General features: G+C 50.1%; 1 protein-coding gene and 1 pseudogene across 1 annotated transcript; one reads left to right on the forward strand and one right to left on the reverse strand.

Annotated features, from left to right (window-relative positions):
* The first annotated feature begins 1,560 nt into the window (after positions 1-1,560).
* LOC115645015 lies at positions 1,561-1,992 on the forward strand (annotated as a pseudogene).
* A 2,550-nt stretch (positions 1,993-4,542) lies between these two features.
* On the reverse strand, positions 4,543-14,391 carry POLR3D (RNA polymerase III subunit D). Its single transcript, XM_030552093.1, is given in 11 exon segments — positions 4,543-5,628; positions 7,077-7,211; positions 7,213-7,230; positions 8,091-8,356; positions 9,241-9,412; positions 10,170-10,294; position 11,338; positions 11,388-11,435; positions 11,437-11,539; positions 11,822-11,865; positions 13,269-14,391. Coding segments are annotated over 11 exon segments (1,203 nt in total). The 5' UTR covers positions 13,437-14,391; the 3' UTR covers positions 4,543-5,505.

Raw genomic sequence — 14,391 nt, forward strand, 5'->3', positions numbered from 1 at the left:
GAACGCAAGACTCAGGGTTATCTCCTGCTTCCTCTCTTCCCTGATTGCTAGAGAAAGTCACTCTGGCTGCTAAAGCTAGAGGGCATATTCACCGTTAGCTACAAGTCAGAGGCCGGCTGAATGCTTCGGCTGCTGTCTGGAGACCAGTCCCTGCTGCCTTCTCAGTTAGTTTAGCTATTTCATGCCACCTTTGCAATGATGATTGCTGCTAACACCCAGGGAAACCAGCTGCAGGCTGCAGACATGTAATAGATGAAAACAAGCTTGCTGTAGCTCAAAAGCTTGTGTCTCTCACCAACAGAAGTTGGTCCAATAAAATATATTACCTCACCCAGCTTGTCTATGTAATACAGGGCCATGGCGCCCGCAGGGGCATCTAAGTGTGCCCGCATCCTGGCCGGCGGTCGAGCATCCGCCGAAATGCTGTCAAATTTCGGCAGATGCTCGACCACCACCACGGTCCTTCCTCTGGCACCCGTCAGATGAAAAGGTTAGGGACCACTGATGCAATAAATGAGGCATTTGCTCACAGCCCCCTTCTGCCTCTATTTTCATTTGTAAATTCCTGCGTGTTGCTCCTTCTCTTCTTGCAAAACACAGGCCCATGCCCTCTCCTTCCCCTAGCTGCTGCACTGCTCCAAAATCCAGCTTCCCCAGCCAAAGGAGCATTGGATGTGAGGCAATAAGTTGTCACCTCAACCAGCATCTTTGGACAGATGAAACCGACACAGGTAGGACAGAACAGCAGCAAACTGATGAGGGTGGGATCCAAGAAGCCCTGCATGCTAGCTGCATTAGGACATTTTTCCATGGGGTGGAAGAGCTGGTGATCTCTGGGGCAGTGCTTCCTTACAGAGTAAGTCCAGAATGTACAAGCTGCTACAGAAGCACTGGCTCTGGAGAAGTTTCCCACGCAGAAGCTAGAGTGGGTAATAGCATGAGCGCAGTGGTGGACTGGGACCTGACAACTACACCAGTACATGTTCATTTTCCCCTCCACCCTACTTGAAAACATTAAGGAGAGTCCTGAATACACAGCAAAGGATGAATCAACTTGCCAGACAGATATCAGTAAGGATGCACTGTGACATCACAGGGAGAAATGATCTCATTGTCGTCATAGCACTGGCTTGTTTCCAGGGTTGAGATCAGAAGCCATGGAAGGCAGCTAAGCCTTCACACCCAGGGTCCAGCTGCTTGGGGTGTCGGTGGAGGTCACTCAGTGCAGATGAGAAAAAACACTGCAGGATCTTAGCATCTGGAAATCTGGCTTTGAAGCCTCATTTGGTGAGCACCAGGGATTTACACTGTGCTTGGGAGGAAGTGCACAATGTCACAGTAGTGAGAGCCTCTCCTGCTGCTTGGCCTGAAATAAGTCATTCATTCATTCATGGAAAGAGACTGTATGGACTGAATGTATGCCTTACCCTTCCGAGACCAAGCTGGAGGTTAGAACAAGGGACCTCCTTACCATCAGAGACATCAAGAGGAACCTTCCTCTCCACCTTTCCATGTCAGCAAGGTGGGCATAGCTGCACACATTGCTTCACAGATCACAGGATGTCAGGCTGGCAGGAGTACATCAGCAGCTTGATGAGAGATGGGCTGTGCTGCGATGCAGCAGTGATCTCCATGGCTCACCAGCAGCTCCTGGCTGCCCACCCAGGTGGGGTTCTGGAAAACATGACTCAGCTGGAGATCCAAGCACTCCTGGACAGGAATAGAGACACCCTTCTCACCAAGGGAGCCACACTGGGTGGGGTCAAGTGTCTGGTGATCCGGGACAATCTCTACACAGACACCCACAATTATACCATGGACCTCCGGACCAAACAACAAGAAAACAGTGACACCTGCACCAATGCCATTACCGTCGCCCTGGCCAACCCAGTGTGCCTCATCCTGGTGGGCCAGAACGGGATCCAGGGAGGAACGCTGAACCTGAAGGCTTTCAAGATGGTGCGTTACATTAAGAACTCAATGCACCAATAAAAGACAAATCCTGAGTGACCTCCTTCCCCTGGCCACGAGTTCCTCTTTACTCCTCTATCTGAAGGACATCTCCCTCAGGTACGGAGCAGCCCTTAGAACACCCTGTTGATTAACTGCATTCCTTCTGGGCTCCAAGGCTAGATATGGTAGCATCCTATGGTAGTTAAGTCCCAATAGAATGATTTGATCTACAGGGCAGTTCTACAGGTGCATTTTGCCAAACCTACCTACTATGCAAGGGGAGGGGACACATACAGCACACTAAGGATCTTCTGAGAGCCTCAACAACCTGCCAACAACAGGAATTGCTTGCAGCTTCGGCTGTCAGAAAGGCACACTCCTCCAGTATCCTCATTGTAGGGGGCAATGCAATAGCTAGTGGGCCTAGGCCCTAGATTCTGATGTTTTGCCATGCAAGAGATACGAGTTGCAACAGTTCAACTCTGTCAGCACAGATAATACTTAAATTCTGAGAATTAAAAGCCTTTCTATAGCGATCCCAACCACTAGGCTTTCCTAATAATAAAGACATTCCTGGCCATTGTAATTGTGGAGAGCAGTATTTCTCAACTACCAGTCCTGGACCGGTGCCAGTCCCCGAGAACTCCCTGACACAGTTTAGGAAGGCAGCAAGCCAGCCCTGGGTATCAAAAAGAATGAGAAACACTGGTGTAGTGCATCAATGCCATGAATGTGCTGGGGGCTTGCATCTGAAGACAGCTAAACTGTTAGAAGTTGGGCTTACAAAGATGGGCACTTTCCACCTTATTTTACCCTCCTTTGAGTCAAGGGAACATTAAACCATAGAGTCCAACTCACAGATTGACCATTACACCGTCATTCATCCCAGCAGAAACATGTGCAATGGCCTCAGCAATACCTCTAATACCCTCACCTCTCACAGCATGCACACCTAGTTTTCAGGCCAATAAAGCTGATTATCTGGATGAGTGAGACTTTGCTACTGCCTTCTGAATTGCAGAGAGCAGGATGTTTTATGCTCCCATCAGATAAAGCCTTGAGATTTCACAAATTTCTATCAGAACTGTGGTAGCACCAGGAGCGGCTGTTTGTTTTAACCAGATAGCGAATATTTACTGAATGACTCTCCTTGCCTCCTGCAGTAGTAGCAGTGTATAGTGCATGTTAAACAAGAGTTAGGGACTAAGCAGACTAGGATACCAAGCCCATCTCAAGCAACAAATTTGGTGGAGGAGAAAAGATGAACCCCACAGAAAACGCCCAGATTCTATTGACCTAGCTTGTGACAGTACATCCAACCTGTCAGATAGAGGGCTGGGTAAAAAGTGCATACTACTGAGGAAAGATAACTGCAACATTGCAGGGAGCTAGAGGGCAGATGGATGGGAAAAGGTGGCCTCTAGGATGACAAGATTTGGAAAACTGCAGCAAGGAAGAGCAGATTCCCAAATGCAGGGTGGAGGGGATAAGTGAGTTTCAGGGAGAGAGGAGAGCACACAAGATAGTAAGTACAGAGAGGACGCACAATAGTCTGCTAGGAATAAGCTGTAGCCCACACCCTATACCATGTGTGCACGCGGAAGCAGTTTTATTCCACTGATTTCCACACGCAACCCATGCAATGCTCCCGGTATAATCTAGCAGCCTTGACACTACACTGCAGCAAGTGCAGCTCTTTCCATTGGCTCCACCAGACAGAGGCCACAAAGACAAACTGCTGGATCTTCCAAGAGCAACTACCCCAGTGGGAAACCACTTCATTGGCACAAGTATCTGGGGGAGGTAGACAGCTATCTTTAGCCACTCACATAAACTGGGGAGGAGTTCGGGGTGTCCGAAGACTCAGCAGAAGATGTGGAATTAGCTGGTTTCTGTGGAGTACTCCAGAACCTAAGCAGTCATTAAACAGAGGTGGTGTTGGCCATCCTGTTTCTCTACAGCCTCAATAATACAATGAATGCACTGGGAACTTGTTACATCAGCAGCCAGGTGGGGGAGTCTGAAGGGTGCTAAATGCATTTTGGACCAAGGCTACATTTTAATATATTAAACTCCCAAAAGCAAGACTAGCAGCTGGTAAACCTATTGGCACCTTATTCCATGGCTTTCAAGCGGTGCAGGCTGGAATTTTTAAACACACACTTCGCATTTGGACAGCACTTTAGGAGTTCAAAGTGCTATCTAGACATTGGCAAACAGGTCTCTCAGCTTCAAGATGGGGGAAATTCACCCACAAAGCCATATCACACATTTACTGGGCACAGGGCCTAGCCTTTTAAAGGAATACTTATGCAAGGATGAGAGGCAGTGTCTCTCTCTCTGGGCAGTCACCGGGTGATGTGAAAGCAAGCCCTTGAATGACTGCATACCCCTTCTAAAGAGCAGTAGGGCCTCAGGGTATCTGCACTGCAAATAAAAACCTGTGGCTGGCCTGTGCCTGCTGACTCAGGCTGCAGGGCTATTTAAGTGCAGTGTAGACTTGTGGGCCTGAGCTACAGCCTGGGCTCTGGGACCCCGAGAATGGGAGGAGCCCAGACTCCAGCCCATGCCCGCAAGGCTACACTGCAATTAAACAACCCTTTAGACAGAGCCTGAGTCAACTGGCATGGGCCAGCCGAGGGTGTCTAACTGCAGTGTGAACATCCTATAGACACATATAGGCTGCTACAGCTAAGGAGGCAGAATTTCAGCCTGGATGTTGACAGGCAGATCAGAGACCCGATAGGAACAGCTCACTTTATATCTCTGGTCAAACAGAAACCACTGGTAAAAGTTTAACAGTCTCCAAGATGGGGCCCTGGGCTTGGCTTCCGGGCTTTTCCTAGCAGGGCTTGGGAGGGTGAAAGAGGCAGAGGCAGCTCACTCAACCTCAGGGAGCAGAAGGAAGCAGCTTGAGTTGCTTTGCCATGCCTCCTGGACCAGTCCTCCTTCAGCCCAATGGTGGTGGCTGGATGCAGAGACTCTGCCAATGCAAGGCAGGTGGACATGGTAAGATGCCGCAGGTTCATATACAGTCAGAAGTGGGGAAGGAAATCTCCCTCACTGGTAGCAAAAGGCTATGGCACACCCCACCCATGCTTGAAACCCGAACCCGTTGTCTCAAGTCCAGTGCTAGGTCCACAGGCAGAGGCTAGAGTCACTGTAGCTTTTCTATATACACAGAGTGGGAACATACGTATACTTGTGCCAGTGCGGACAGAAGTGCATTTGTCTCCTGTAATTCTTGTTTATAGCTACAGCTGGAGGGGAGGAGCCCTCCCAACTCCCCTCGCTCTGAGCACAGTCAGCAAAGAACATGGATGGGAGGCTTCTAAGAGCAAGATGCCTCTAGGCAGCATAGTGGCACAGAGGGCATTGCACGGCCCCAGTGAGAAACCCTCCTCTGACATGCACCTGCTTCCTGTAGCCAGAACAAAACCTGAACTGGGATGGACGTCCCAGGCCGACGAGAGGAGCTGCCAACCTCTGAGCTGAATCTCCACCAAGGAGAGGCGAATCCCACAGAGAACTCCACCCCTTCTTTCCTTTCTCTTATCGATGCCTGTGTTCCAGCAGGGACTCAAAGTCTGGGGAACACACCAGCTTGTGCTTCACGTGTCCCAGGATGATCATCTCTCCAGTCCTGCTGTCTCCAATGCCCACAGATACCAGCTCCTTTTAACAACACAGGAAAAAACATTAAAAACAGCCAGATCCACTCTCTGTTTAGAGATTACCTACCCATGAGCATAAAGAGGAAGTTTCCCCAAGGCAGGGAGATGCAATCTTCATCAGGGCTGGCTTTAGGCCAATTCCCCTGATTCCCCCGAGTTGGGCCTCACGCCTAAGCGGGCCCCGCGCCTAATTTAGTCGCCTTTTTAATTTTTACTCACCCAGTGGCGCTCCGGGTCTTCGGCGGCAGGTCCTTCAGTGCCGCGGAAGACCCGGAGCGAAGACGCAGAGCGTTGCTGGGCGAGTCATCTCTGCTGGGGCCCCGTCGAAACTATTTGAATTGGGCTCTGTTCTTCCTAAAGCCAGCCCTGATCTTTATGATCACTCAAGAGAGCTATGCTGTAGCTTAATTCCCTGGCCCCAATTCATTCCATGAGTGAGTTACGCTCCCATCGAGCATTGACTTCTTAGGCCTTGGCTACACTGTCGCTTTACAGCGCTGCAACTTTCTCACTCAGGGGTGTTAAAAGCACCCGTGTAAACAGTGCCCCAGCACTGTTCAAAGCGTTGTACAGTTGCAAGTGTAGCCATACCCTAATGCTCTGTTGTATGCATCTGAACTCTGGAGGGGAAACAATTCCTTCCCAGCAGGGAGAGCCGAGCTCAGAAACTCATCTCCTGGCTGCCTGGGCACCAGGATCCTTCGTGTGCTGATTGCAGACAAAGCCAGTAGATGACTAGGGTAGGCTAAATCCTTGCTAAACCGTAGGCTCCCCAAGTCCTCCAAAGCAATGTGAGCGGCGGTTCTCTCTCTCTCATCCACTGTCTCCAAAATAACCTCCCCACTTCAGTGTTGGGGTGTGGATGCTATAAGCCTTCATATCTTGGGGCCTCTTCCTGATCCAAATAAGATAGCAGCAGCTCTTCTCAGTCCTCGAAGGGCACATCAAGTGGATGGCTCAGGGGAGTAAGATTTAGATACAGAACCCTGCACCTCCGAGGTGCTGGTTCAAGTCAGGCCCAGTTGGAGAGTAGATAAAGTCACTGCTACCTGACGGCTGCTGGATGGGCCTCTCATGAAATGAGTTTTGGAGCCTCAGCCCAATTCCTAGCAGCTAGGGGTCCATAAGATGGTGTTTACATACCATGGAGATGTACTGGGTTTTGTGACCCATGATGTCTAACAACTGGCTCTCACTAGCCATCTCAATTGAGAGGCCAAGGAATGAACAGACCCTGGAGAGAGAACGCTCCTCTCAAGCATAGAGGGAGGGGCCCTCAAGGGCAAGTCAGGACTGAAACACACAAGCAATGGGGAAGTAAGCAAGTGTTTGGGGATGGAGGAAGCATTCCCCAGGCTCCCAGCCTGTCATCTATCACCAGCACTAAATTCACCATAGACGCAAGAACAAACCATTTCCCATGCATGCTGGCTGCTGAGCAAGCTGTACCTGCAAAAAGGAGCAGGGGGTCCCCATGGTCACGTCCAGAGTCACTTTGCCCAGAACCAGCTGCACCTTTCCCGATTTGCGGATCAGCAGCTTCCCCACCTGCCCTTCTGGCAGGTCCCCCAGGGTGCAGATGTTTCTCAGCCTGCTTGGCCTCCTGTGGAGAGAAACATTCAGGGTTAAAGTGGTGCAGCTCCTTTACCCTGGTCACCCCAGTGCTCTTCTCCAGTCAAGAGTGGGGATGCTCATGTCTTTCCTTGAAGGAGTCTCTCCAAAGAGGAGTAAGAGAACCTTTAAGATATGTCTCCACCTCCATGCAGTGAGGTTCAGGTGTGCTGTATCATTGGACAGAAGTTAATTGCCTCTTTCTTTCAAAATTTAATGCAAGTTCCATCAGTGCCGAAACAATGCAGCCTCCTTCAAAACCAGAGCCGTCCTTACGTGCCGAGGTTGCAAGCATATCTGCAACCTGGCTCAAGCTGGTAGGATGTCAAAGGACAATGGGTTTGGGGAACTTGCACAGTGGAAATAGCAATTGCCATGAGCCAAGATGCAGATGAGCTGCTTACAGAAACTGCATCAATGAAATCCTAGGTGCTTTCGGGGAGTGTGTGAAGGACCCAGTGTGTGAAGGACCCAGTGAAGGGATTGGGGAGCACTGTTAAAGTTGCCTGTGTGCCCTCCCCACCCAGGTCTCTCACCACTGGATACAGCAAATTCCCAGAATGCCAACACAGACTGTCTCTTGTTGCATTGCTCCTTCTCCCATTGCACATGCACACCAGTGCCCTAGTGGGAGCACCTGTCTGACAAGGCTCAGCTCTTAGCTAAGTTTTATCTACAACTTCTGCTGATGGGCATCCTGAGCCCACATGCTTCTCTAGAGCCTAGCTACAATATATGCATACAGCTCCCATCTAAACAGGGGTGATGCACTGCAAGCCAGCCCCCTGCTACAGTGTACATCTCATTCCCACACCAGGGAGAGTTCAGTGAGGGTCCCGCTTGACCTTGTACCTGGTTCTTCTCCTGCTTCACCATCACCATCTGTCCCTCCTCATTCTGCACCTCTGTTTTGATGGGCTTGGTGTCCTGCGTGGGCGGCTGCCCAGGGAGCGTGTCCGGCAGCTGCAGGAAGACCAGCTCCTCTTCTTTGGTCAGGCTCAGACTCTGCAGCAACTCTGCCACGCAGATGTCTTGTGGGTAGCCGGGAGGTGCCTTTGTCTGAGATGGCTTGGCAACCGCCGGTGGCTCCTTTGAGTCCTCCTCATCGCGGGGCTCCTCTTTACTAAGAGCAGAGACAAAACCGCAGAGCTCACTGGGGTGGAGGACAAGATCACAGGCTACCTGTACTCCACCACGAGCGCCCTGTTAGACAACAGCCATTTTCCCATGCTCTGAGAGTGTCCGCTTCACACACCCTGTGGGTGGGAGGGAAAGAGGCTCTAACCACCTGCAGTGAATCTTGCAGCAGAATAACCAGGGGCATAGGAAGAACGCTGACCTCTGGTGCATTTATTTCACTTGTCAGGCCCAATCCTCTAAGGTGTTAAGTCCCATTGGGAGTCAGTGGGAATTGAAGCTCTCGGCACCATGCAGGACCTGACCCTTAGTGATCAGGATGATGGGAAATATCATATGTAGTTAATGTCTGGGCTACACATTAAGCCTCTTGAATACACTCTTGGTTCTGGGTGGTTTCTCATCCCCTTCTCAAGAGCTGGAGACAAGAACCATCCTCAGTCAGAGCGAACAGACTTGCACAGCACTGTACCTCTTGTGACCTCTTAGTATGTTGGACCATTCACAGCAGCACATCCCCAAGTGGTTTCCCTCTACCCCCTGCAAAACTCTGTACCTTGCTCCTCTTCTGATCAGAGAACCCCTGATATTCACTGGGGCAGGGAGGCTGGAAATAGAAGGGCCAGACCAAATGTATGAGACCTGCTAGGGAGGTCTCCCAGGGATACCTTTTAGTTAATAGCCAGTACGCTTAGCTGAATGCTTGGATTTTGTGAGTACAGTGGCACAAGTCAGCTCCATGTTCTGCTACCCCAAGCATTCAAGCTGCGAGGCTGTAGTTAGGGCTGGTAAGCTTAGCCCCCAGGGCTTATCACCATAAGGATCCCAGCACAGAGTCTGACCATGATAGGCTTGGATCCAGTACCTTTCACTGAAGGCAAATCCACTTCCATCATCTCTTCCTTGGTGCTGGTGGCGAAAGGCTTCACATCTTCCTGGTCTTCGCCCTCCTCCTTGAACAGCCAGCCTGAGTGGGCCAGGGGCAGCTGAACTGGTTTGTTCCGGATGTCATTTCTCAAGCGTGGGTCATCAAGGAACTGAAGGAGGAAAGAGGGAGAGGGAAAAGAGTCAGAAGGTAGAATATCCCTTAGTGCGATAGAGGGGAGAGCTGACAGCCAGGACTTATCAGGGACACGACACAGGGAAGACAAATACTCTTAACAAATACTTCATAACCCCTATGCAGATAGGCACCACCGCCCCCCATTTTACAGAAGGGGAAACTGAGGTACAAAGAGGAAGTGAGTTGTGACTGACATAGCAAGTTGACAACAGAGCTAAGGACCCAACCCGGGAATCCTGCCTTCCAGTTCTGCACACCAACCACGCCCGGATACTGTAATCCTATAACTCCGTGCCACCCGTAAGAGCGCTTGGTCTGATCTGTGTACAATCCAACCCCACAGAAGTCAATGGGAGCTGTTCGTGACTATTGCAGGATCAGGCAACATGAGTATTCTCTCCTTTCCATGAAGCAGTGAAGTGAGGAGAGTAACTGGTGGTGAGCCTGAAGCTCCCACTGCTGGGTGCAGAAACTGACTCTTGGGGAGCAGCAGAGATGTCCTGCCTCTGAGGAAACAGCCACTAGGCCCTAGGTGTCTTGCTGGCAGGGGTAGAATTGGGGACTCCCAGACTAACAAACATCAGGGAACTAGAAGCCCTAAACTCCCTCCTCAACCTCCATGACCCCCACTAATGGAACAATCATGGAGTAGGCTCTTCTGTTCCAGCAGGTTGGAGAATTATAGTCCTGCGTCCCACATAGTACTGCCCCCTCCTCCCAGCCTTGCTTACATCATCCTTTTCCAGCATACGCAGGATCTGCTTGGTCTCCTCGTCCGTCTCCCTCTTCTCTTTCTTTATGTTGATAATGTGGGAAGGTCCAAAGTCTGACATGTCCACAGTCTTATCCCAGGTGCCTGTGCAAAAGAGAGCACAGGAGTGAAGGTTTGGAACAGGGATAATTCCTTTGTGAAGCACTGTACTTCAATCCCTCTTTTCTTGGTGTGAATTAAGTGATTCTAGATTCAGAGCCCTGCCACCCGGGATCCCCTTGTTCCACTCTAGAACAGAACAGCAACAAGCAGTGCAAGCTTCTCCAACACTAGCCTGCCAATGTGCCTCCACTCTGGCCTAGAGGAACTGCACCTCTGGGGAGAGAGGGTAGTTCAGGACTAGTCTTCACTGCAAGTTATCTCAAGTTACTACACGAGTTAGCTGAGCTCGAGTGAGCACGGTCACAGTGCAAAAACAATATCAAGTGACACGGAGTGAACGGATCAGCAGCTGATGAGTCGTTATAACTTAGGCTGCCACATCCCCACTGCATTAGTAGCTTGAGCATCAACCCACAACAACTCCGCAACAACTCAGTGAGCTTGACTTTAAAGCACCACTTAACTCGAGCTAGGTGTGTGCACGCAAACGGGTGCTGGGTTGGGGCAACACTTGAGTTACAGCTTGAACTCATGTTGCTGTGAAGACAAGGCCTCATTCTCCAGCCAGGAAAGAGACTCTCCAGTCTTGACTTCCCCCAAGTGCATGTTACGCAAGCCACCAGGACATTTGCCACTAGTAACAGCACTGAGACCCACCACACAATGAATTGAACAGTGGTGACTTTAATGGGCTGAACTGAAACTAGTAACCTTGTGGTGAAGAGCTCTCTTACCCCAGTGTGGATCACTAACCCCTTCCAAACCCCAGGTCATTTTATTTCAAACCTTTGCATAAAGGCAGTACCAACGTTAACAAAAACAATCAACCCATGGACAGCACCTTTCATTCCAAAGTGCTTTAACAATTCTGGTACAAAGATACATGCAAGCTGGACACAGGGATCACTCATGTTGCCACCAAAATGCAGCCATCTCTTCTTATCACTGGCCTTCGTTGTAAGTCATCTCCAAGGAGAAAAAGCAAAGCAGAAGGGAGACCCTGGGAAAAGTGGCTTCTGTGACACCCTCCTGCCCCCACAGCTGTAAGTGCTGTCTACATTCCTGCTAACAGTACCCTTCCTTTCATCATTTCTGCTGGGCCTTGCTCAAAGATGGAGTGGGACTTGAATGATCTCCGGCCCTCCTCTGCCTCGCCCATGGCCATCTCGCTGCCGATCCCGATCTCTCTCTTTCTTCTCTTTCTTGATGGAGCTATCCTCTTTTGGCCTGGAGGAAAAGGTTTGATGGGGTATGCTTATTGCAAGCTTAAACGCTCCTGCTAAATCCTAACACACTTGAAATAATCCACCCTCACATCTTATAGTGTAGTTACATACACTCAGAAGATGCCAGAATATTTTACAAACCGTCTATAGCAATCACTGCAAGCAGCCAACCTTGGGTGGAATGTGGAGGCTGTTTAATAGTGCACAGCGACCAGTAACCCATTAATCTGGCTTTTAGATGATCACATCCCACTCCACTGAGACAATATAAGGTGGTCACTACTCTTCTTTGATCTTCCTGCTAATTATGTTGGGGGTGAAAGTTTTCTACAACAAAACAAAAAAAAAAAGATTACATCACTTGTTCAGAATGGTGACAAATATAAGCCACAGAAACAAATGCGAAGCTATGTGATGGACTCCACCCATCTGCTGCTGAGCATCTCTAACATGGTGCTAGATCTTGAGAGCCCTCAGCTCCCACTGATTTCAGTAGGAGCTGAAGAGAGCTAGGCTCTGGCCCGGCCCTAGCCCTTGACGTAAATCTTGCTGTCTGGAGGTACTTTACATCAGTCTCTTGTTTTATCATGGTCCAAGCTTGTTCCCACTGGAGGGTGCTGTTTACAAGCCATCCTTATGCACAGGTACCCGAATGTCTGTCTAGGCTCGACTATTTCAGTGCTTATGGATGAAGATGCTTAAAAAATGGAGCGAGGAAGCCTGGCACGAACCAGTCTGGCTGCATTACAGAGTCAGACAATGCATTTGTGTCCCGTACAACTCCCTGCCAGTCACCTCTACAGAAGGTGCCAGCCCAGTTACACAATTGCTCATGTGGCATCAGGAATGGGTAGAGGGCAGCCTTTGAAAGAAGAGGCTACAGAAGACATGGAAACATGCAGAGATTGGCAAGGTCTGCTCAGGCTGCCAGTTCAAACAGAATAATGCTGTTTATCTAAGGCTTATTTTCCAACTGCTCTCCAGACATCATTGATAACCATCACATCCTGCTCTATAAGGCGAGTAGTATGTATCTCCCCACTTTCCAGATGGGAAAAGAAATTGAAAGAGTGACTTGATCAAAGCCTCAGAAGGAGTTAGTGTCAGAGAAGGGAACAGAACAAGGAGTTCTGATTGCAGAGGCTCCTGATCCAACAACTATACTACATAGGAACTGCCATATCTGACCACATCAGTGGTCTATCTAGTGTGGTATCCTGTCTCCTCCTTATCAGATGTTACATAGGAAGGTGTAAGCCACCCCAAAATGGACAACTTTCTTCTTAACCCAAGCAGTTAAGCTTACGCCCCTTCCTCCATCCGAGACAGGTAGAAAGATACAAAAAACAAGCTGACACTGGAATTATTGTAATAAAAATCAGGTTTCTAAGCTTTTTAATGTCAGGAGGAGGCATCTTTCATTAGACTCCAAAAAGGAGCCAAGAACAATTAGCAGCATCCCTCAAAGAAGTGTCACTGTAAGAGCACTAAGCACATCTGTTGAGTGTACAAACTCTTTGTGGCACTAACTATGTGTTCTTGATCACTGTACAGCACTAGGTCATGGATACTACAGGCGAGATGCGGCACATGGTAAAGTCAGTGGTACTGACCCTGGTGGGTTCAGGATCAGATTCTATAAAAATGAGATCAAATTTATTTTATGGGCCACTTATTTGGTTAAAGAAAGTCAGAAGCGCAGTCTTCTCTGTGCAATTGGGGATACTTGCCTTTTTTACTCCTCCAAGGGTAAGGTCTCGGGAACGGATAGAGGGTAGGCGCCCAGGGGTAATGGGGGTGGCAGGTCTCCTCCCTATTCACGCCCCCGGTGCCCCAGTGAGTCCAGGCCGGAGGCTGCCTGGGTTTCCAGGGTCGTTGCCAGAACTCCCCTCCGACATCCTTTCCAGTTACCTGGGAAGAGAAACATCAGAGGGAACAACACAGCTGAAATTTCCAGTAACCCAATGAGCTGACACCTGGAAATCCATTTCCCGAGCCAGAAGGAATGGAGGTGGTGCTATAGCCATGCAGACTCCTTCGCTGTCCAGACACAGCTCAGTCAGGAGGAAGAAGAGGAATCTGTTGCGATTGGGAGAAAAGGGAATAAGGCTAATTGCTAGGACAAGAAATTAACAAATCACAAGGGACAAAAGAGACCTGAGATACCAGAGGCACGATTAACTGAAGGGAACTTTGGAGGGTGCGGGGGAGGGAGGGGGCAGGGCACAGCCTGCATGTAAGGAAGGTGTACTGAGCACAGGAGGACAGCAGAGTTGGGAGATCTTTTCTGTAGCTCATCGGCCTTCTGGCTGGACCGGGGATGAGTTCCTCAAAGGGGATCAGAAAGAAGCCCACATACTCAGCCCTCGCTATTTCAGGGCTCACACCCACCACGGTACCTTTGCTGTACACAGTCAGATCCCCCTCATTACACGGGGCTTTGACCCCTTCACTTCTCCCCACACGCAGGGGCTCGTTACCTCCAGCGTCCATGTTATGAGGGAACTCTCTCTTGCCACAGGGGGAGGGCTCCCCCTGTCTTTAGGCCCCTCACTATAGGGGTTCAACATCCCACAGCAAGGGTCCCAGAAACCTCCCTTTCAAGGCTCCCCCATCTCCAGGCACCCCCATAGGGGGCTCAGACCCCACCACCTGTCTCCGGGCGTGCAACCCTCCCCCGCATAGGCTTCAACCCCATATTGCCATCTCCAGGCATGCACCCACCCCCTTAGGGCCACCGTCAGGCTCACACACCCCATAGGAGCCTCTGAACCTACTCCCATCTCCAGGCACACCCCCCCCATAGCGAGCTCAATCACCCTCATTCCTCCCCGACCAGACTTGCACCCCACA

This window comes from Gopherus evgoodei, chromosome 2 (assembly GCF_007399415.2).
Source record: "Gopherus evgoodei ecotype Sinaloan lineage chromosome 2, rGopEvg1_v1.p, whole genome shotgun sequence".
Taxonomy (NCBI): Eukaryota; Metazoa; Chordata; order Testudines; family Testudinidae; genus Gopherus; species Gopherus evgoodei.